This window comes from Entamoeba dispar, genomic scaffold (genome assembly GCF_000209125.1).
Source record: "Entamoeba dispar SAW760 scf_1105229463815 genomic scaffold, whole genome shotgun sequence".
NCBI classification, from domain to species: Eukaryota; Evosea; order Mastigamoebida; family Endamoebidae; genus Entamoeba; species Entamoeba dispar.
Genome location: NW_001855881.1, coordinates 1 through 20156, shown reverse-complemented (window position 1 = coordinate 20156; position 20156 = coordinate 1). Strand labels below are relative to the sequence as shown.

At 25.3% G+C, this 20156-nt stretch overlaps 10 protein-coding genes across 10 annotated transcripts, besides 23 other annotated features; 6 read left to right on the top strand and 4 right to left on the bottom strand.

Moving 5' to 3' along the window:
- The first annotated feature begins 151 nt into the window (after positions 1–151).
- Positions 152–219: a sequence feature (AT_rich).
- Positions 220–304: 85 nt separating this feature from the next.
- Positions 305–335: a sequence feature (AT_rich).
- A 251-nt stretch (positions 336–586) lies between these two features.
- Positions 587–1303, top strand: EDI_253300 (uncharacterized protein; the record flags this gene model as incomplete). The annotated part of the gene is made up of 1 exon (XM_001741652.1): positions 587–1303. One exon carries the CDS (start codon positions 587–589, stop codon positions 1301–1303), a length of 717 nt encoding a protein of 238 aa, XP_001741704.1.
- Positions 1304–1379: 76 nt separating this feature from the next.
- Positions 1380–1467: a sequence feature (AT_rich).
- Positions 1468–1493: 26 nt separating this feature from the next.
- EDI_253290 (bromodomain-containing protein, putative) lies at positions 1494–2939 on the bottom strand (the record flags this gene model as incomplete). The annotated part of the gene is made up of 1 exon (XM_001741651.1): positions 1494–2939. The coding sequence occupies one exon, from the start codon at positions 2937–2939 to the stop codon at positions 1494–1496; it is 1446 nt and encodes a 481-aa protein (XP_001741703.1).
- Positions 2624–2692: a microsatellite.
- Positions 2940–3044: 105 nt separating the features above from the next.
- Positions 3045–3187: a microsatellite.
- Positions 3188–3921: 734 nt separating this feature from the next.
- Positions 3922–3980: a sequence feature (AT_rich).
- Positions 3981–4059: 79 nt separating this feature from the next.
- EDI_253280 (uncharacterized protein) lies at positions 4060–5667 on the bottom strand (the record flags this gene model as incomplete). Its single annotated transcript, XM_001741650.1, has 1 exon — positions 4060–5667. One exon carries the CDS (start codon positions 5665–5667, stop codon positions 4060–4062), a length of 1608 nt encoding a protein of 535 aa, XP_001741702.1.
- A 117-nt stretch (positions 5668–5784) lies between these two features.
- Positions 5785–5834: a sequence feature (AT_rich).
- A 617-nt stretch (positions 5835–6451) lies between these two features.
- Positions 6452–6487: a sequence feature (AT_rich).
- Positions 6488–7006: 519 nt separating this feature from the next.
- Positions 7007–10414, top strand: EDI_253270 (DNA double-strand break repair Rad50 ATPase, putative; the record flags this gene model as incomplete). The annotated part of the gene is made up of 1 exon (XM_001741649.1): positions 7007–10414. The coding sequence occupies one exon, from the start codon at positions 7007–7009 to the stop codon at positions 10412–10414; it is 3408 nt and encodes a 1135-aa protein (XP_001741701.1).
- Positions 9243–9385: a microsatellite.
- Positions 9425–9622: a microsatellite.
- A 125-nt stretch (positions 10415–10539) lies between the features above and the next one.
- Positions 10540–10570: a sequence feature (AT_rich).
- Positions 10571–11336: 766 nt separating this feature from the next.
- Positions 11337–12911, bottom strand: EDI_253260 (uncharacterized protein; the record flags this gene model as incomplete). The annotated part of the gene is made up of 1 exon (XM_001741648.1): positions 11337–12911. The coding sequence occupies one exon, from the start codon at positions 12909–12911 to the stop codon at positions 11337–11339; it is 1575 nt and encodes a 524-aa protein (XP_001741700.1).
- A 550-nt stretch (positions 12912–13461) lies between these two features.
- Positions 13462–13489: a sequence feature (AT_rich).
- A 357-nt stretch (positions 13490–13846) lies between these two features.
- On the bottom strand, positions 13847–15536 carry EDI_253250 (uncharacterized protein; the record flags this gene model as incomplete). Its single annotated transcript, XM_001741647.1, has 2 exons — positions 13847–15310; positions 15366–15536. 2 exons carry the CDS (start codon positions 15534–15536, stop codon positions 13847–13849), a joined length of 1635 nt encoding a protein of 544 aa, XP_001741699.1.
- Positions 14482–14546: a sequence feature (AT_rich).
- Positions 14884–14930: a sequence feature (AT_rich).
- Positions 15312–15360: a sequence feature (AT_rich).
- Positions 15478–15498: a sequence feature (AT_rich).
- A 56-nt stretch (positions 15537–15592) lies between the features above and the next one.
- Positions 15593–15665: a microsatellite.
- On the top strand, positions 15656–16687 carry EDI_253240 (ubiquitin-conjugating enzyme E2 J1, putative; the record flags this gene model as incomplete). Its single annotated transcript, XM_001741646.1, has 1 exon — positions 15656–16687. One exon carries the CDS (start codon positions 15656–15658, stop codon positions 16685–16687), a length of 1032 nt encoding a protein of 343 aa, XP_001741698.1.
- Positions 16298–16455: a microsatellite.
- Positions 16399–16573: a microsatellite.
- Positions 16641–16777: a sequence feature (AT_rich).
- Positions 16778–16908: 131 nt separating this feature from the next.
- EDI_253230 (uncharacterized protein) lies at positions 16909–17985 on the top strand (the record flags this gene model as incomplete). The annotated part of the gene is made up of 1 exon (XM_001741645.1): positions 16909–17985. The coding sequence occupies one exon, from the start codon at positions 16909–16911 to the stop codon at positions 17983–17985; it is 1077 nt and encodes a 358-aa protein (XP_001741697.1).
- Positions 17244–17305: a sequence feature (AT_rich).
- A 6-nt stretch (positions 17986–17991) lies between the features above and the next one.
- Positions 17992–18225: a sequence feature (AT_rich).
- Positions 18226–18262: 37 nt separating this feature from the next.
- On the top strand, positions 18263–19366 carry EDI_253220 (uncharacterized protein; the record flags this gene model as incomplete). The annotated part of the gene is made up of 1 exon (XM_001741644.1): positions 18263–19366. One exon carries the CDS (start codon positions 18263–18265, stop codon positions 19364–19366), a length of 1104 nt encoding a protein of 367 aa, XP_001741696.1.
- Positions 19367–19404: 38 nt separating this feature from the next.
- Positions 19405–19479: a microsatellite.
- Positions 19480–19525: 46 nt separating this feature from the next.
- Positions 19526–20156, top strand: EDI_253210 (uncharacterized protein; the record flags this gene model as incomplete). Its single annotated transcript, XM_001741643.1, has 1 exon — positions 19526–20156. A coding segment is annotated over one exon (631 nt), but the record flags the coding sequence as incomplete, so codon positions are not given.

Below are 20156 nucleotides of genomic sequence, written 5' to 3'. Positions count from 1 at the left end.
ACTTGGATTGTTAATAATCAAATGAAATTACCACAAACACTTTTTAAAACTGAAAATAAAATAAAAAGTTTTACTTGTAATGATAGATATATTATTGTTTCTCAATCTTATGGAGATCTCTTAATTCATGACTTTGAACAATAATTCAATGTTTATATTTATTTAAAATATATATCTTTGTTATATATAACATTTTATACACATTAAATTATTATTAAAGGAACAAAACAATTTTTTATTTCAAACCAATTTTTCCTTTCATTCAGACTTTTAATTTGGATACAAATAATAACGATACTAATTCTATAATATCTTTAATTATTTTTATTTATATACAATCAAAACAAAAAACAAGTTGTTAATCTCACAAAATAATCCAAAAATAGAAAATAAAAAATATTTTCGATTTCTATTTTTGTGTATCTCTTTTTCTGAAAAAACAGAAGAAGTTAATAATGAAAGTAGAACTAAAAAGATATAAGGAACAAAATAATTAACGAGATTAATCCTATTATTGCCTTTTAGTTTTTCATACTGTCATTTCAAAGGTATAAAAAGAATGAAAGGAAAGAACTTTTATTATTTAATGCAAGCAATACCAATGAATCAATATTGTAATTCAAAAATATTCCCTTCTTTTGACCCTATTGATTCAACACCTATAGTAGATGAAAATGAACCATATCATTTAAAACTTTGCTTTTGTCCATTATGTCAAAAAGGAATAAGTGTATTATTAAAAGAAAGATCAAGAAATGTTATTTCTTGGCAATATATTTGTAGAGTTATTTTCTATTGTTTATCTGTAATTCATAAAAAGAATGGATACTTCTCATTAAAATATGATGTCCATTGGTTTATTGTTGATCATTGGTATCTTTTCTCTCAATTAGGTCAATTTAGAACCAATCCAAATAAGTGGAAAAAAGCTATTTTGGATGCTATGATTCATTGTAATTTATTTGAGTCTGGTAAATCTACTGTTAATAAAACTGGTGTTTGGAAATTACATAAATATGAAGCCCCATGGGAATGTACAGATTCAAATTGTTTTGAAATTAGTTCAACACAAAATGAAACTCCTTTTTCTTGTGAGTATTCCCAAGATAATATTACTATTAAATCTAAAGAAGAGAAGAAATTTGCTTTACCTTCTCTTTCATCTTCTTATAAATATTGTATGAATGATATTGAACCTTCTTTTACATTATTACCAAATCTATCTGAAGCTCTTATTGAGAATATTAAATTAGAAAACACTGATAGTTTTATTCAAACCAATATGCAAAAGATATTTAATTAATAGCCATTTCTTATTTCTTATTGACTGATTGTTGTACTCTCAAAACCATTTTTTGCTTATTTCTAATAATTGTAACAAATATTTTATTAAATTGTTTAAACAATATTTTTGTTCAATCTTTAATCAAAATTACTTTTTTTTTTACTTAACTAAAAAATAAAAAAGACATTATACAAAACTGAAATTTTATTCAATTACAAGGTGAGACAATCTTATTTAACATGATAAAATCTTGTTCATTTAATGTTTCAAATTTGATTTCTACTTCACCTTCGTCTTTATCTATTTTTAGATATTTTAGTACTTCTTCTTGTTTAGTTCCTTCAACTTCTTCAAGTCTTTTACTTAACTCAATTTTTTCTTCAAATGAAAGTGGCATAATTCGTTCTTCTTCCATCTTTGGAGGAAAAGTCCCTTGTTCTTCTTTTAATTCTTCAATACTCTGTTTAAAATTCATCCATTCTCTTTGGTCATTCCAATAATTATGTTCATCTTGGTTGAATATAACTTTAATAGTCCTTCTGCAATCATATATCTCTTTAATTTGGTCATCAAAATATCTCAATAATGTTGATGCAAATATATGAATTGTATTTCTTGGTGGATTATATTTCATAGCATTTTTAAAAACTAACCGTACGTCATTAGCAAAATCATCTATATGTTCATAAATTCCATACCTAAATTTCTTTGTAATAGTACTTAAATCCATTGGATGTCTAATAACAACATAATAGTCTGGTAAATTTTGTGCAATTGGATCAACTGGTGTTAAAAAAGGATTTGCTTCTGGTAAGAGTTTTAGTTGATTTAATATTTGTTTACATGGAATAACTTCTTGTGATAATGGCTTTTTAACATTTGGTAACCGTTCTGGTTTATAAATAGGAATTCCTTGAGCATTCAGTGGTGTTGGAGTAGTAAGAAGAGTACTTTGTGGTGTGTTTTGTAAGACAGTAACTGATCGTGTTTTTGGTTTTCTTCCTCTTTTTTTTGTACTTTTTGTTTCTTGAAGATTTTCGAAATTAGTAAGCGGTTCATCAATTCCTAATAATGCTTTATCAAGATTTAAAGTAACTGTCATTTCTTCGTTGATGAGACTTTTTCTTTTTTTGGCCTTTTTTTCTTTCTTATCTTCTTGCACCTCAGAAGTCTTACTCTTTTTCTGAACCTTTCTTTTTGAATCTTCATTTTCTAATGTTTTAATTTTTTTAGATTCAACTGAATCATTTCCATCTAACTTTGGAGAGACTCTAATAACTTCTTCAGATACATTAAATGTTTCTTTCTTTTCTACGTCATCACTCTTTTCAACAACCATCCTTTTTTTATTTCTTCTTTGTCTTACACTTTCTTTTTTTACTACCTTTTCTACTTTTTTTCTTTCTTCTAGATGTCCAGGAAGTGCACGAATCTCATAGTGATACTTCTTTTCTTGATTTTGTTTTAAAAAATATCCTCTATTCGACAATGCACTACACATAGCACATCCCCTCAATTTGTTAATATCAGTTTCAACTGCAAATACATCATCCATGTCTAATTCTTCAAGTTTGGATGTATCAACCACAACCATGGTTTTCTTTTTATTTGGCTTAGGCATCGTAAGTCGTGAGTGTCTAGTATGGCCTTGCATTCCTTCTAACATTTAATAGTTAAAACCCTTCACATTGCCTATTCTTTTTTCTTTGAATCTAGTTATTCTATTTTTATGTCATACTTTTCTAGTTTCCTTCACCAATTCTATTTCTTTTCTAATTTTTTCTAACTTTTTACTATTCTTATTTCAAGTTCTTTTTTCTAAGTTGTAATTTTTTCGTTTCCCTTTTTAATTTTTGATTTTTTAATTTTGTTTCATATTTTTGTCTTTTTCATATTTATTCTAAAATAGACATCAATCCTTGAAGCATTTTTCTAAATAAATTCTCTCATTCTTTTTGATAACAGAATTTTGTTGTTATAAAGTAAAACCATTTTCTGAATATGTACTAATTTCTTTGTGTATTTATTTACCTCTTTTTTTAATAATCAGGGTAGAGTTATATTTGAATTAATAGCAACAACATTCTAATTAGGATCCTATCTTTTTTTAATAGTTTAGTTTAAAGAACAAACCAACTTCCTTTCCAATTAGTACATACATTTCTTAACTCTTTTTGTTGTCCCCATTCCATATTTTTTTCCTTTTACTTTTTTTCTTATTGTTGTTCCTTCATGCAACCAAGGTTTAGAATTTTGAGATGGCACTAAATTATACAAGTAGTAGTTCTTTTCTTTATTTTAACCCACCAACATATAATTTCTTATAAAACAAAATCACCTTACCTCTTAGAAAGGTTTCTTTACCGGAGAATTAAACTTATGACTCTATTATTTTTTGTTTTATTAACTTTATATTCTTTTCTTTATGAATAAAATTCTTATAAGGTTTTGTTTCTTTTGGTCTTGATAGGATTATATCATTATTCATGAAAAGTTATTTCGTTGATTCTTATAATTTTAATGAATAATTCTCTTTTTCAAAAACACAATTTTGTTCATATAAATTCTAGATATTAATGAGTTTAAAAAGTCTTGTTAGTTTTTTTTTTGACTTTGTTTGTGAGTCTTTTGAGGTGTTTTATTGTTAATTATTTTTCATTAAAATGTTATAATTTTTAGTTCATATTATTTATATCAAAACGTCAATCTTTTTAAAATAGCAAAAACTTCTAAACCAATAAAAAGAAGAGAATTTGTTACATAAAACATAATATTTAATACAGAGTTTTCTGTGAGATTAAAGGTTGAGAGTACCTAATAAAGTAATTTAACCAAGAACTAATACAAAGTAATGAAGTGTTTAGTGTTAGTGGTTTAGAAGAGAGTCTAAAGTGGTCATTCATAAATTCAGTCATATTTATGACATCATCCCAAATTGAAGCAGAATAAAGATTTGCTTTTATTTCTTTACGGTCTTTTTCACAATTAAAAGCAAACGTTCCATACTTAAAAGTAAATAATTCATCAGCAAGGAATTGAAGAAGTTTATCATTAAATTCAAATGAGTATGGATTCTGTTTTAATAATACATGAACACAATGAAGGAATTGAAGAAAAATTGGAGATGTACCTGTTGTGTCATGTGTGATTCCGCTCCTTGTTTGAAATTGATGACCAAAAGATAACCAATCTTTTTCAATCAATACAGCAAATCCTGAAATTGTTCTATAAAATGGGTCAAGCATTAATTCAACTAAACTACATATTTGACTTGTTCTGTCCCATCCATCAGAACAATGAATTAAAACTGGTTTGTTTTCTAACATATTAGAAACAGTTTGTGTTGATTGTAGTAATATTTGAATATATTTTATCCATTCACTTTTATATATTATAGGTAATATCGACACTGTTTCATCTTGTGTTAAAAAAATATCATAACACTCATTAAATGCTTCTTTAACTCGATGGATATTTGGGATATTGAGAAATTCTATTGAACAAAAAGTGTATTCTGATACTGACTCAAACCCAGCTTGTTTAAATGCTTTATTTCCTAATGCAGAATAATAATCTCTACAATCATATATTTGAATATAACTGTTTCCACCTTCTCTATACAATAACGTAACGTCTTCATCTGATTTTCCTGTAAATCCTGTTTTAGGTTGACTAGATCGAAGTAAAACTTTTCTCGTTTGTGGATGAATCCAAGTTAATACTGGTATTCTTCCATTAGTTCTAAATTCAGAAGAAGCCATTAACGTACTCTTATGAATATCCATTGGGACTATTAATTGAGTTGGATATGAGTTACATATTTCATACTTACTATTATATTCACATATTTTCCATTCTCCTTCTAGTCTCATCCTTGTAAATTCGTTATAAATATTATATGAATTCCAACCATGTTTTCCACCAACTCCTCTCATCACAAAATCAATTGGACAATATGTTTCAATCATTTGTCGTATCATTTGAACAAATGAAGTACATGGCATACTTGGTTCATATGCTGATAATGTAATAATTTGACAATCTTTAAAATAGAATGTATAACTAACTCCATTGTGTTCTGTGGTTTTAATTTTTAATAAACAAAAGAATGGAAATGTCATACATTCTTCTGTTGAATGAAAATATAAAATAAGTCTATGGTTAGTAATATAAATAGATGTGTGTATTTTTTCAAAGATAAATCCTTTGTGTTCGTTTTTAATTATTTCTCCTTCTAATAATGGTAAATGAATTATTTTTTCTACGCTTGTTGAAGGAGAATAATTTGTTGATGGATTAAAATGTTCTTCAATAGATTTCGTTAAAATTTGAACTCGTTGACTAGGTTCATCTGATTTATTTTGTTGACTTACTCCTCTCATATAATTATTTATTAAGTTGTTTGTTTCAGTGCAATAATAATCATCAATAGGAAATTGTAAAGGATCATTCATTATTTTATTGACTATCTTTTTAAGTTCTTTTGATTTTTAGTTTTCATTATTTAATTCAAATTCTTTCAATTAAAACTATATTTTTAATTAAATTTGATGATATCATCTTTGAACAATTCTCTTTCTTTCTATTTTTGGTATCTAAGATTCTCATTTAATCGATGACTAGATAGAATGAAGTATATAATTTCTTTTACTATTTCATTAAGTATCTTCTAATTAGTTATAATACAAGAATATTTATATAATTAGAATAACTACATGAGTTTTTTTTTTGATACATTATAACTTTTTTATTCTTTCTATAACAAACACTAAATTCATTTTATCATTTTTAAAAGATATGTTAACAGAAGTGTTTTCTTCTTTTTTCTTTATTTAATTTAAAAAGTATGTATTAATTAATCTATTTCGTTCATTTCCTTTATAAAGATGATTTATTGAATTAAGTATTAATGATTTATTACTTTTATAGTCTTTATAATAATTCTTTCAGTTTTATAGATAAATGACATTACTACCTAATTTATTCATTAAGAAATAATAAGGTGTCTTTTATTGTTATATTCTTTTATTAGTAGAAATTAGTTTAATAGTAATCTAAAAAACTATTGATTAATAAATTGAAGTTGAGGAGAATATTTGGTCATTACTAGTTTAAAACAACAAAATACAATTATCATTTAAACATTTTTTTAAACTACTTTGAGTCTTTTTAATAGTATATATTTATTGTTTATTAAAAATACCTTATCATTTTATTATGAAACATAACGAATATCATCCTAAATAGTTTATCAAATATTTATAAAATGTTTTATCAAACGTTCTATTTTTCTATCAACTCTGTTATTATTAACTCTTTGAACCCATTAGCTCTAACATAGCCATGGTGATGAATTAGTTTGTTTTACTATTTATTCTATAAGAAGTAATAAAGAATAACTTTCAATAATTTGTAAAATCTAAATCTTATTTTATTAGAAAATCCCAACCTTCTTCAGTTTGAATGTTTGCACAATCTCCCTATATAGAAAGAATATTTTTTTATTATTTGCTTTAGAAATTAGCTCAGAAATAATGATACTGAGTTAACAAAAATAATCTCTTCTCATTATCTACAACAATGAACTTTTTAATAGTGAATTTTTAAAGAATAAAAACAAAAAATGAAATAATTTTTGTTCTTTTTTTCTCTTTTTGAAGCATTTATTTAAAGTGAACGAAAAAGTGAAAAAAAAGACAACTTAAATTGGACAAGATTGAAATGTTCATCGAGGAAGTACTAATTGATGGGTTTAAGTCTTATGCTCGAAAAACAACAATAGGGAAATTTGATAGTAAATTTAATGCCATTACTGGGTTAAATGGTTCAGGAAAATCAAATATATTAGATGCCATTTGTTTTGTAATGGGTATTCAGAACTTATCATTAGTTCGTGTACAGACTTTACAAGAACTAATATATAAATCTGGACAATGTGGTGTCACAAAAGCTACTGTTACAATTATATTTAATAATAATGACAAAGCAAATAGTCCTACAGGTTATGAAGAGTATGACCAAATCACTGTTGCAAGACAAATTACTGTTACAGGAAAAAATAAGTACATGTTGAATGGAAAAGTATTACCACAATCCCATATTTTAACATTCTTCAGAGCAATTGGACTGAACGTCAACAATCCTCACTTTCTTATAATGCAAGGAAAAGTTGTTAAAGTACTTAATATGAAACCGATGGAAATCTTAGCTATGGTAGAAGAAGTTACAGGAACTAAAATGTATGAAACAAAACGAGCAGAAGCAGTAAAAGTCCTAGAAAAAAAAGATTCTAAATTAAAGGAAATAGATGATATCCTCCGAGAAGAAATCACTCCGTCTAGAGAAAAATTGAAGAAAGATGCAGAGGCTTTAGTAAACTTAAGAAATAAGAAGGCAGCTTCTGAGAACTTAGAAATGAAGATCCATGCCTTTGATTATTACCGAGCAGAAAAAAAATTTAAAGACTTAAATGAAGAAATCAAAATTCTAGAGGGTGAAATTTCAAACAATAAAAAATTAATTGAAAAAATGAGAGATGAAATCGAGGGAATGGCTGAAGATTTAGGAGAACAAATTTTAAACACTGATGAAAAGGAAAAAGAGGCAACAAAAATCGATGAAGAGGTTGAGGTCATGAAAACAAGAAATGAGGCTAACAAAGAACGAGAAAAAAACCTCAATAACAAAATTGAAAAGATTAAGAGAGATATTAAAAGAGTTCAAGAAGATGAAGGAGAAAATGATGAACGATTAATTAGAGAAAAGGAATGGATAGAAAAGAAGGTTGAAGAATTAGAATTAAGACTAGGAAAAATGAATGGACTCAGTCAATCAGAAGATATCATTGGAGGAATTACTATTTCGATGAAAAAAGTTCGTAAAGAATGTGAAGACCTCATTCGGCAAAAACAAAAACCAATTCCAGCCAAAGTAAGTAAAGAGGAAACTGAATCTACAATAAAAGAAATTCTTAATGAAGAAAAAAATTTAGAGTACCAATGTAACGATTGGAACGGTTCAAATGAAATTGAGTCTGAACTATACGATTTGGAACAAGACCTTGAAAAAAAAAGAAGAAGGTTTGAAGAGGCAAATAGAAAAACAAATTTTAGTTTTAGATATTCTATGCCAAGTGCTGACTTTGATAGAAACCGTGTAAAAGGTCTTATAGTCACTTTATTTACTCCAAAAGAAAATAAGTATTCTACAGCACTTGAGATTGCAGCAGGACCAAAAATTTTTCATGTTGTTGTTGACAGTGATATTACAGCTTCCTTACTGGTTGAAAAGAAATGTTTAAAGAAACGAATGACATTCATTCCATTAAATAAGATTGCTCCACAAATGCCAAATTTGAATCAAATTAAACAAGCAAAAGAAATTGGTGGAAATAAGATTCAGTATGCTTTAGATGTAGTTCAGTGTGAAACAGAATTTTATCCAATTATGAAATATGTGTTTGGAAATGTCCTTATTGCAGACGATGCTGAAACTGCAAAAAAAGTTTGTTTCAACCCAAGGGTCATGATGAAAACAGTTACAATATCTGGTGATTTGTATGATCCATCTGGCATTTTAACAGGAGGCAGTAAACCTAAGAGTTCAGGTTTTTTGGATGAAATTAGAAGACAAAATGGGTTGAAAAAAGAATGGGAAGATTGCCAAAAAGTGATAAATGAAAAGAAAACCCAACTTGCCCAGTTCCAAGAGATAAAAAGAATAAGAGAAAATTTACAACTTGTTAGAGAACGCAGAAAGAGGGCAGAGCTTGAGCTTGAAGAATTAGATAGGCAGAATGAAGAAAGAGAAAAAATAATAAAACAAAGAGAAAAACTGGAACGAATGATCCAAGAAAAAGAAAAAGAATTGGCAGACCTTACTAATAGAAGAGAAGAAGCAATAAACGAGAGAAAGAGGATAGAAGTGGGTCAAGGAGAAGTTGTTAAAAAAGAGTTACAAAATAAAATAAGAGAAGAAAAAGGAAAATTGGATAGAATAAGCAAAGAAATTAAAAGAGCAGAAGAACAAACTCGAAAAAGGGAAATTGAAAAGATGAAGATAGAAGACTGGGAAAAAGAAAAGGCTGCAAACGAAAAGGAACTGAGTAGTCTTATCTTGGAACGTGATGGTATAGAGCATGAAATTAAAGTAAAAGAAAAGAAACTTGAAGAGCTTAAAAGAGAGGTTAAAGAAATTAAAATAGCAAATTCAGAGAAAGTTAGAAGAGTAAAAGAAATGAATGAACAAAAACAACTTAAGGGAAAAAAGATTGGAGAAAAAGAAAACGAGCTTAAAAGAATTACAAAAGAAAAAGAAAAAAAAGACGAAGAGATAAAACATGTTGGAGAGACAATAAGAGTATTCGAGAAGAAATATCTTTGGATTAAAACGGAGAAACAACAGTTTAATAAGAAAGGAAGTATTTTTGATTTTAGTACATTCAATATCAATTCAGCAAGAAAAGAATTAGCAGAAATAGGAAAAGAACAAATAGAAATTGAAAGAAGTGTAAATAAGCAAGTTGTGATACACCAACAAAAAGTTGAAGATGAGTACAAAGATTTAATGACTAGAAAGCATATTATTGAAACGGATAAAGATAAAATTGTTAAAGTAATTAATGATTTAGATGAAAAAATGAAAGATGCTATACAAGAAGCATATGAATTTGTGAATGTTAAATTTGGATCAATTTTTAGTTCATTACATCCAGGTGCATCTGCAAAATTAGTCCCTTTTGATGGACATTCTATTTTCAATGGAATAGAAGCACGAGTTAGATTAGGAGATATGTGGAAAGAATCATTAATAGAATTGTCTGGTGGGCAAAAGTCATTATTGGCACTGTCACTTATTCTTGCTATTTTATTGTATAAACCATCACCACTTTATATTCTTGATGAAGTTGATGCTGCTTTAGATGTATCTAATACACAAAACTTTGGAGGTATGTTGAGGGAACATTTTAAAGCATCACAGTTTATTGTTGTATCATTAAAATCAGGAATGTTTGATAATGCTAACATTTTGTTTAATACCAAAGTTATCAACAACATTAGTAGTGTTACTAGAACAATTGGAACAGCATTAAAACATAAAAAGAATAAAGAAATGGAAGAAGGTGATTGATTAAAATAATTCAATTGTTTGATTAAAATTTCGTTTTCGAGTATGAACATTCATATGAAGTGATTGTATTGTTCATAACAATGGTTTTGAGTTAATTAAAACTTAGAATATTTCAAAAAGTTCAGAATAATAGAATAATTTAATAATTTATAAAATGAGAAATTCTCATTGTAATGAATCAAGTATACAAAAAAGCTGGTTTTTTAATCATTAGAAAGGAATTAAGTAATTAGTTATTTGAGATTTATGTTTATTGATTATTGGTTTTACCAATTGATATGAATTTCTATTAAGTTATTTGATGATAAACATCAAACAACAAAATAAAGTTATTGTATATTCATAGCTAATATGAATGTTATACATAATTCATTACTTGATAATAGGATTAAATCAGTTCAACATAATAAGATAATTCACCATTGTATACATTCATTAACCATTCAATCAGTATTCTTTTATGTTTTAATAAATCTTATTTAAATAAACTAATACTAGATATAGAAATTTGTAAGTCATAACCACTTCAATATGGACAAAATGATTTAAGAATAATTCAATAAATAAATTGAAGGATGTGTTATGTTTGTAAATAATGAAAAGAATTGATTGAATGAACATGTTTTCTTTTAAAGAAAGATGAATAAATGAAGATGAACAATGAATGTATGATTTAGATATGAATTCAATAATAATATTCAATGAAGAAATTATATAACAATTATTCACAAGAGATTAATAATTTCATGCTGATAAATTTCTTTTGATATAATAAAATTGATTTGACAATAAATAAATAGACAATAATTTGGTTTCTTTCTTTGGTTATAAAGAAGAATTGAAGTTATTTGAAGTTTTAAGTATTTAGTTCATTATTTAGTGTTCATTTGAAAAGATAACTGATAAAATATTCAAAAAGATTTCAATGAATAAATTGAGTAGTGTATTTGTCATTAGTTTCATAATCAATATCTCTATTTTCATCTTCAGACTTTTTAAACATAGTACATATTGTTTGACAATGATGGTTTGTGATAAAAATATTCTTTACAGTATCAAATTCATCAGAATATTGAATGAAATAATATTTACTTGGTTTGCTATGAATAACTTCTGCTTTAATTATAGTGTATTCATTGTTTGTTAGTATAACAAATACATTTTTCATTATCACCAAATCACTAACACTTTCACTGCTTTGACACCACAGAAAATGGTTGAATGCTTCTACACTTAAAACACCTCCATAAACTTCCATACTTTTTATTCCTAATTTATCTCTAATTCCACTTCCTTCTTCGTTGATTGCTTGAATTATTTGTGTTTCTGCTTCTTCATGATACATTTCAATTATCATTTTTTCCTTTTTATCAATCAAATCCTTCACTTCTTTAAGTCGTAATGTTCCTCCTTGATTCATTTGATTTGTTACAACAAACATCTGACTTCCTTCACATTTTACTCGTTTCATTCGATGTACTTTCTCATCTTTAAGTCGACTATTATACATATCAACATATTTATTGTATTGTTCTGATGCTTTGACTAATAATCCAATGGAATCAAGATAATCCAAATAACTTTCATTATAAAAATATTCACTTTGTTTGTATTGTTTGATTACAATAGGAATATCATTGTTGTCAACTTTTATACTTCCTTTGATAGTAGTTCTTTTTCCTTTATCATTGATAATATTCTTCATTGTAATTTGACATGGAATAACTCTGTATTCTTTTGTTCTACTTGCAAATATTCTCATCTTCTCATATTCCTCAAATATTGGTGTAATAAGAACTCCTTCGAGTTTTGTAACTTCTTCCATACAATTTCCTTGTATGTACGATGGTGGAATTAAACCATTTTGGAGTAGTGGTAAATCGTTGTAATTTAACATCACAAATGGATCATCATAGAATTTATTAGGATGAATGCATTGGAAAATAAAATATGGTTTTTGGTTGAGATTGTTAATGATAGTGTTTTTCATTTGATCATTAATTTCATAGTGATAGGAGTATTGTATTACTAAATCACATTTAGGAGGTATTTTTGTTAATGTAAATTGACTAGTTGGAAAAAAGTAATTAAAGAAAGATTGTTCAGGACAAACTTGAATACTTTGTTTTATTATTTCAATAAAATTGTCAAATGACTTCTCTTTACAAATTATTTCTTCTGTTCGTTTTTCTTGGTATGTCATGAGAGTATAACTTGGTTCTTCATGAATTCTTTTCAGATATGAATTAATTATTTCAAGTTGTTTATTAATATGTTCTGCCATTCTAACTACTTTCTCGTGTTGTTGTAGAATGACAATGATTTCTTTTGGTTTTGTGGTTCTAATATAATCAACTAATTTTCTTGTTCTTGACTTTGCTTCACTTTCTTCATTGAACTCTGTGATTGAGTTAATCATTTTAATCCGTTTTTCACTCTCATTTAACTCTTCAAAACTAACTTTTTTAGAATTAATTGTAGTGCTACTTGGAATCATTTATTATTCTTATTTCGAGTTTTTAGTTCTTCTTTATTTTTATCACTAAAGTCATCTTAATTGAACTGTACCCATTTAGTATTTCTTTATAAATGTCCTATGTCTATATCCCATTTAATTATTTGTATCTTTGTCATTATTTTCAGTTGAATTGAATGGTATTCTTGAATTAGTTCATATGCTTTGAATTTCACATTTAATAAACAACAACATTTACTCATCATTCAACAAATGATAAATATATGCAAATACTATTACAATTTATTGTTGTCATTATGTTCTGTTGAATTAGATATTTCTGTATTTCAATAAAATGAATCAGAGAATTAAATAATAAACAAAATACTGGTAAACATAGGATAAAATCTGAGAATAGATTAATGGTATGTTCATTAAAACTTAGAGTGTTGAGTGATATACAATTTAATACAATAAAATTGATGATTAGTTAATATTCTATATATCAATCAATTTGTAAACAGTATTATACAATGAAGACATTAATTAATATTCCAGTAATGAATGAAACAATGTTTTATTTTCCTTAAAGAAATAAAAAAATGATTAAAAATATTAATCAAGAATAATGATTTTACTTCAATTCTAAATTAATTAAACACTAATACAATATAAATCAATTAATGTATTCTTAAACAAATAGTTGAATTGTGAATGGAAAGATAAAATAATTAAGTATGGTAGAGATTAAGAATTTGATTTCTGATTTGTTTGGATTTAAAAATAAAAATAATAGAAAAACATGAAAATGAATAATGTTCATTCAATTATAGTGAAAACAAAAGAGTTACTGTTAAAAAATACTTTGTAATGCCTTATATAAAAATACTTGATTAATTAGAAATCAAAACAATAAGATAGGAAATAGAAGAATAAAAATCTGATTAAACCAAAAAAATGAAAGATATAATAAAAAATTAATCATCTTTTTGTTTTAATAAATGAGTACTTGCATTTAAAGTAAACATATAATCAGCATATCGAGTGTAAAATATTTGAGAAATGTATTTACCTCTTTTTATTTTTTGAGCAGTAGTTAGTTTATTATGATCTCTAACACCAAAGAATTTCAAAATTGAATTGAAAATTAAAGGAATTGGAATGAAATGGTTCAACAAACTAAATGCAGAAACAATTACAATACAAACAGGGAAGAAATCATTGAAACTATTTTGACCAAAGAATGGAATATCTTCCATTGAAGACATTACTGACTGAAAAGCAGTTTGTGTTCCATTGAAATGAATACCATCAAATTTAATCATATGAAGAATATTTAATGCTAATGGAGCACATAAACGACATAAATATGCTGCAGAAAAAAGCATTGAACCAGGATCAGATAAACGATTATTAAATAATTGATAATAATCAAATAATTTCATTGATATTAATGTTTGATAAACACACCAAGCAATATAAATAACAAAAACAGTAATTACAATAAGTAAAAGAAATGCAGATGATTCTATTGATTGAATAATATAATAAAGAGGAGATAATATAGGAAGATTAAATGGAAGTAATAATTCACTTGAAAATACTGTTAATGAATAAATAATAAATAAAATTAATGCAATAATTGAAACTATTTTTTTGATTATATTAAAATAAATTCTTTGAAATAAAGGAGCTTTGTTACTATTAATATTTTCATATTTTAATACTTGATCAACATTACTATGTAAAGTATAAAATATTTGTTTAACTTTTAATTGTTGAAATTGAATATTTGCATGTAATTCACTAAGATTTTCATATGATTTAACAAAATCTCTAGATGGTTCTGTTGCTTCATAACGTTTTGGATCAATTTCATTTATAATTATAAGAACACATTTCCTCATTGGGTCTGTAATTGGAATAATTTCATCTGCTTTTTTAACAAGAGTAATAAGTTCTGATAATATTCCTTCTTCTTCTTCATGTTCTTCTGTAAGATCATTAATATCAGAATATAATGAATTTAAATAATGTTTTAATGATATATTTTTAATTAATCGAGCTGGAACTGCTACAATACCATACCCCATCATTCCAATAACCATAATTAATCCCCATGCATTTGCTGCTGCAATAGCAATACCTAACCAATCCCCATTTTCATTCCAAATTAAGAATAATATCAAAAATATACCACAGACAAATCCTACAACTAAATAAAATATTATATTTTCACGTAATGATGTTTTTATTCGTTCTAATATATGAAAATCTCCTGCTGAACAATATGATTGTAAAAATGGAATGGCTGTCCAACATAATATAGTTGTTCCCCAATATAATAAATTCCATAATATAACTAATGTTTTTTTATCAATATATGTAAATGGTTCTTCACAAACTTTATTTTGTTGTTCTACACATTTATCAAATAAAGACTAAATTAGATAATTTAATATTAAATAGTGATAATATAAATAAAATAAAACAAACTGATGAAATGTCAATTGGTAATAAAATAGGAATAGCAAACGACATTCCCCAACCAAGAAAAACAAAGAATGTTACATACCATTTAGTTTTTAATGGATCAATAAATTGAAACATTAATAATAAAATTATAATAGAAAGAATTGCCACTAATAAAACAAGAATAGCCCACATTCTTTTGTAATAAAAAAATAACACAAATTTAATTAGTTCTTTAACAATTTTATTTTAAAAAAAAAAAAAAATTGTTAAACTAATAAACTGAAAAAAAAAAGAAAATAAAAACAAAAACAATGCAAAAAACCAATAATTTAGGTAGTATTAAACGACTTCAACGAGAATATGCTGCTTTTTTAAAATCACCACCACCAGATATGACTATTTATTTGATTGAATCTTCAGTATATGAATGTCATTTTAGTTTCAAAGGACCAAGTGAAACAGATTTTGCTGAAGGAATATATCATGGTAAATTTATTTTCCCTTATGATTATCCAAAAAATCCTCCTGAAGTATATTTCTTTACTCCAAATGGTAGATTTGCTATTAATACAAAGATATGTCTTTCTATTACTTCATTTCATCCAGAAACATGGACTCCTGTTTGGAGTATCTCTTCAATGCTTGAAGCAATTAGAGCATTTATGTTAACACCTGCTGCAGGTGCTGTTGGTGGATTAGAAAGTCATTCAGATGTAAAAAAAGAATTTGCTAAAAAATCACAATATTATACTTGCCCTGTTTGTGGTGCAAATCATCAAGAATTAAAGAAAATATTTTTACTAGAAAATGATAAAAAGAATTTAACTGAAAATATTGAACATCAATTAAAGATTAATACTTCTTCTACAGAAGTTACATCTAAATTATCCAATTATGATAAAACTGAATATAAATTAGAAAATGTAGAAAAAGATCATAAAATAATTATTGAGAAAGAAAATAATAATAATCAACAACAAGATATTATAAAAGAAGAAAATGATATAATAACTCAAAATGAAATAAATAATGAATGTAAAGAAGAATTACTTACAAAAATAGAAAATGATGAAATTAATAAAGAAACAAAAGAAAAAGAAGAAGAAATAAATCAAGAAGATGATGTTTTAACAATTTTAAAAAAAAGACAAGAAGCAGAAAAAGAAAAAATAAAACATTTTCTTGAAAATAAAGAAGAAATAAAAGAAGAAACTGAAAGAAATGAAAAATATACAGTGATTAATGAAACAATTAATATAATCTTCTATTTATCAATATTTTTGATAATTCTTATGGTATTAAATTTACTTAAAATAAAAATAATTATGTACTTTCTGAATTAAAGGAATTTTATTTAATTATTTGAAAGTTTTTGTATTTTTTCTTATTTATCAATTATCTTCTTTTTTTTATTATTTTATTCATTATTAAATCTAATGAAAAGAATAGAAAGTGACAGTAATATTAAAACTTAAAATTAACAATAGTTTCTTTAATAAATCAAATGATTAGTGATTGGACTTTCTCTTATAGAATAGGATCTGATGAAAGTACATATCAATATATGTCTTGTGTACCTGGATTATTAAGAAATAAAATATTTCTTGTTCCAAATAATAATAAACAAAATCAAACACTCTTTGAAATGATTGAACCAGATGTATTTTCTCAAACTTGTTGTATTTCTGTTAGTTCAATACTTGGAGTTCCATGTATAGGTAAAAATATTCGATTAACATATGAACGAACTTATCCATTCAGACTTATTATTACAGAAAAAGAAAAAGGATATACAAGATGGCAATTAAAGAATGGAGTGTTATATGCATATTTACAAGAAGAAAAAAATATATACCCAAAAAAAAATGAAGAACCTTTTGGTCAAGTTGGACTTATTTGTATTAAAAATCAAAATTATTTTTGTATTAATACACAATTATTATTTAATAAAATAAATTTTTCTAAAGAAATAGTATTAAGTAGTCAACTTTTTGGTAAAGATTACTTTTATCTATGTTTGTTAAATGAAATACCAAATAAAGATATCATTTCTGGAACTCCATATTTTAGGGTTATACTTCATTGTAAAAAACAACGAAGAAGTGTTATTAGTATTCAAAGAAATAAAAATTGTGAACCAATCATTAGGTTAATAGGAACTTATGATTATACAGCAAAATTAGTACATGGTAAATGGTATTTAGGAATATATGAAAATTCAATTGTTTGGGGAGATGAATTAGATTCAATTGTAATTAAACAAGACAAATATGGAAAATTAAATATTATAGAGAAAGGAGAATGTATTGGATATATTGAATTAGGAGAAAAGAGAGATGATGAATCATATTATTTAATTTGTAAGAGAAAAGAAAATATTCAATTTGTTTCACTTACTGCAATAATGATTATTACTGATGAGAAAAGAGATGGATTTATTTTTACTAATGGATGTTGGTTAGATAATGAACAAAGATATAATATTTCTAAAACACAAGAAATAGAAGAAGAGTTTTTTAATAGTGAAGATATTGATCAAATAGATGAAGAATTAGATAAAGAATTATATATTACTGAAAATATTTCATTTTCTAAAGATGAAGATGATATAAAACCACCTACAGAAGAAGATATAGTGTGAAATATCATTAATATTATTCATAATTTATAGTAAATTTATAATAATAAATATTATTTTAAATTATAATTATTTTATATTTTTTCCTCATTTGAAACTAAGGAAGCTAAAATAAAATAAATTAACAAAGAATTTTATAAATATTTTTCTATTTTTAGATATAAAAAAATATAATACAAATATAGTAAAAATTACTTTATTTCTTTTTTTTTTTTTTTTAATTAACTTATTAGAAAATAAAAAGAGAGAAAAACAAAAATGAAATAACCTTTTTTAATTGATGTTTCCGCCTATTGATACCACAAACCAACCTTATTCTTCTTTTAATCAAAGAAAAAGCCAATTTAATCAACAACCAATTAGGTATACTCAATTCTCTCCAATAAACTCAGAACATCAATATGAATCAATGTTAGAACCAAATCTTAATGATGTTATTCAACCTCAAACATGTCATTTTAGACCTATTACAATTGATAATCAACATCAATTATCTATAAGTCAAAATACACAAATACAACTTCCTAATGAAGAAAATATATCGAGTTGTATTTCATCTGGACTTGGTTCTATACAACTTCCAATTGTTAATCAAAGTTATAATTATTCTAGTGAAAATGGTCATATAACAAATACATCTTTACAACAACATTCATTACCTTTTCAAGATCAAGCAATGTCAGAAATAAAAATAGAAAGACAAGATACTCCTAATTTAAATGAAATTCCTCTTCAACCATTATTACCATCTAAAATTTATACTACAAAACGAACTTCTATATCTCCAATGATTGAAAGAACATTATATTCTCCAATTAATACTAATTCATTTTCAACACAACAAATTAATACTAGGGGATATCCTCGTCCAGTTTCAGCAACAGGAGAGATTGTACTTCAATCAATACATCGATCAATGTTTTCTCCAATTACTCTTCCAAATCAGAATGAAATGTTAAATGGAAGTAGACCACAAAGCGTTCCTAATAATTATAATCAAACTGAACTTACTATTCCAAAGGATTTAGAAGTTAAACGTTATACAAAATATGAAGGAAAGAAAGAATTTATATCATATGAAGAAGCTATATCATTACTTACTAAATGGGCTGAAGAATGTGGAGTAGTTTTACGTAAAGGTAGTGGTAATAATAAAACAATGAAAGATGGAACTAAGAAGAAAGTAGTTCTTGTATGTCAATGTAGTGGAAAATATCGTAGTTGTTCTGGGTCTCCTACTGAAGAAATTTATTGTCAAACAAAAGGAATAAAGAAAAGAAGATCAAAAAAGACTGAATGTCCATTTAGAATTAATTTAAATTATAGAACTAAAACAAAAACTTGGAATATTACTAAAATGATATTAGAACATAACCATATGTAATCGATTATATTATTAGAACTGATTGTTAAGTAAAATAGTTTTTTGTATTCTATTTTCTTATTTGTTTTATTTATTTTGTTTTTGTTTTTTTTTTCTATTTATTTCTTCTTTTTAAAAATCTTTTTTAAAAACTTATAATTCTGACTTAAATTCTTTAAAATGCAATTAGTATCTATACAACAAGAAATATTACCTTCTATATTTGAAACTTATCAACATTATGAAAATGAAATGATAAATTTATTAAATCAAAATGAAATTTGTTTTAGTGTAAATAATTATAATAATGAAGGTCAATATTTAAATACTGAAAGACCTACAAGAATATTAATTAATGGAATTTATGAAAGAATAAATGAAGAATGGAGGAATCAATATTTTGATTTGATTAAAACATTAGCAAAACAATATCCTGAACAAAGTGATATCATTTTATTAAATATTCTTGTATTAATTCAACCAGAGATTAAAGAGATTATTCCAAAAAAATATTATATTGAAATACCATTAAGTTTACAACAATTTATTGATAAATGTAAATTATTATATCCTAAAGGAAATATTAAAGGAAAGAAAGAACAATGGATATTAATGAATGAAAAGAAGGGATATGAATGTAAAGAATTAAGTTCATTAATTAATCAATATTGGAAAGGATGTGTTATTGATATTGGAAGTGGAAAAGGTTATTTAATGGAAGAACTTCAAAAAAAAGGAATTGAGTGTATAGGTATTGAAGGAAAAGAAGAATATATCAAAGCAATGAAAGAGAGAAATCAAAAAGTTGCTA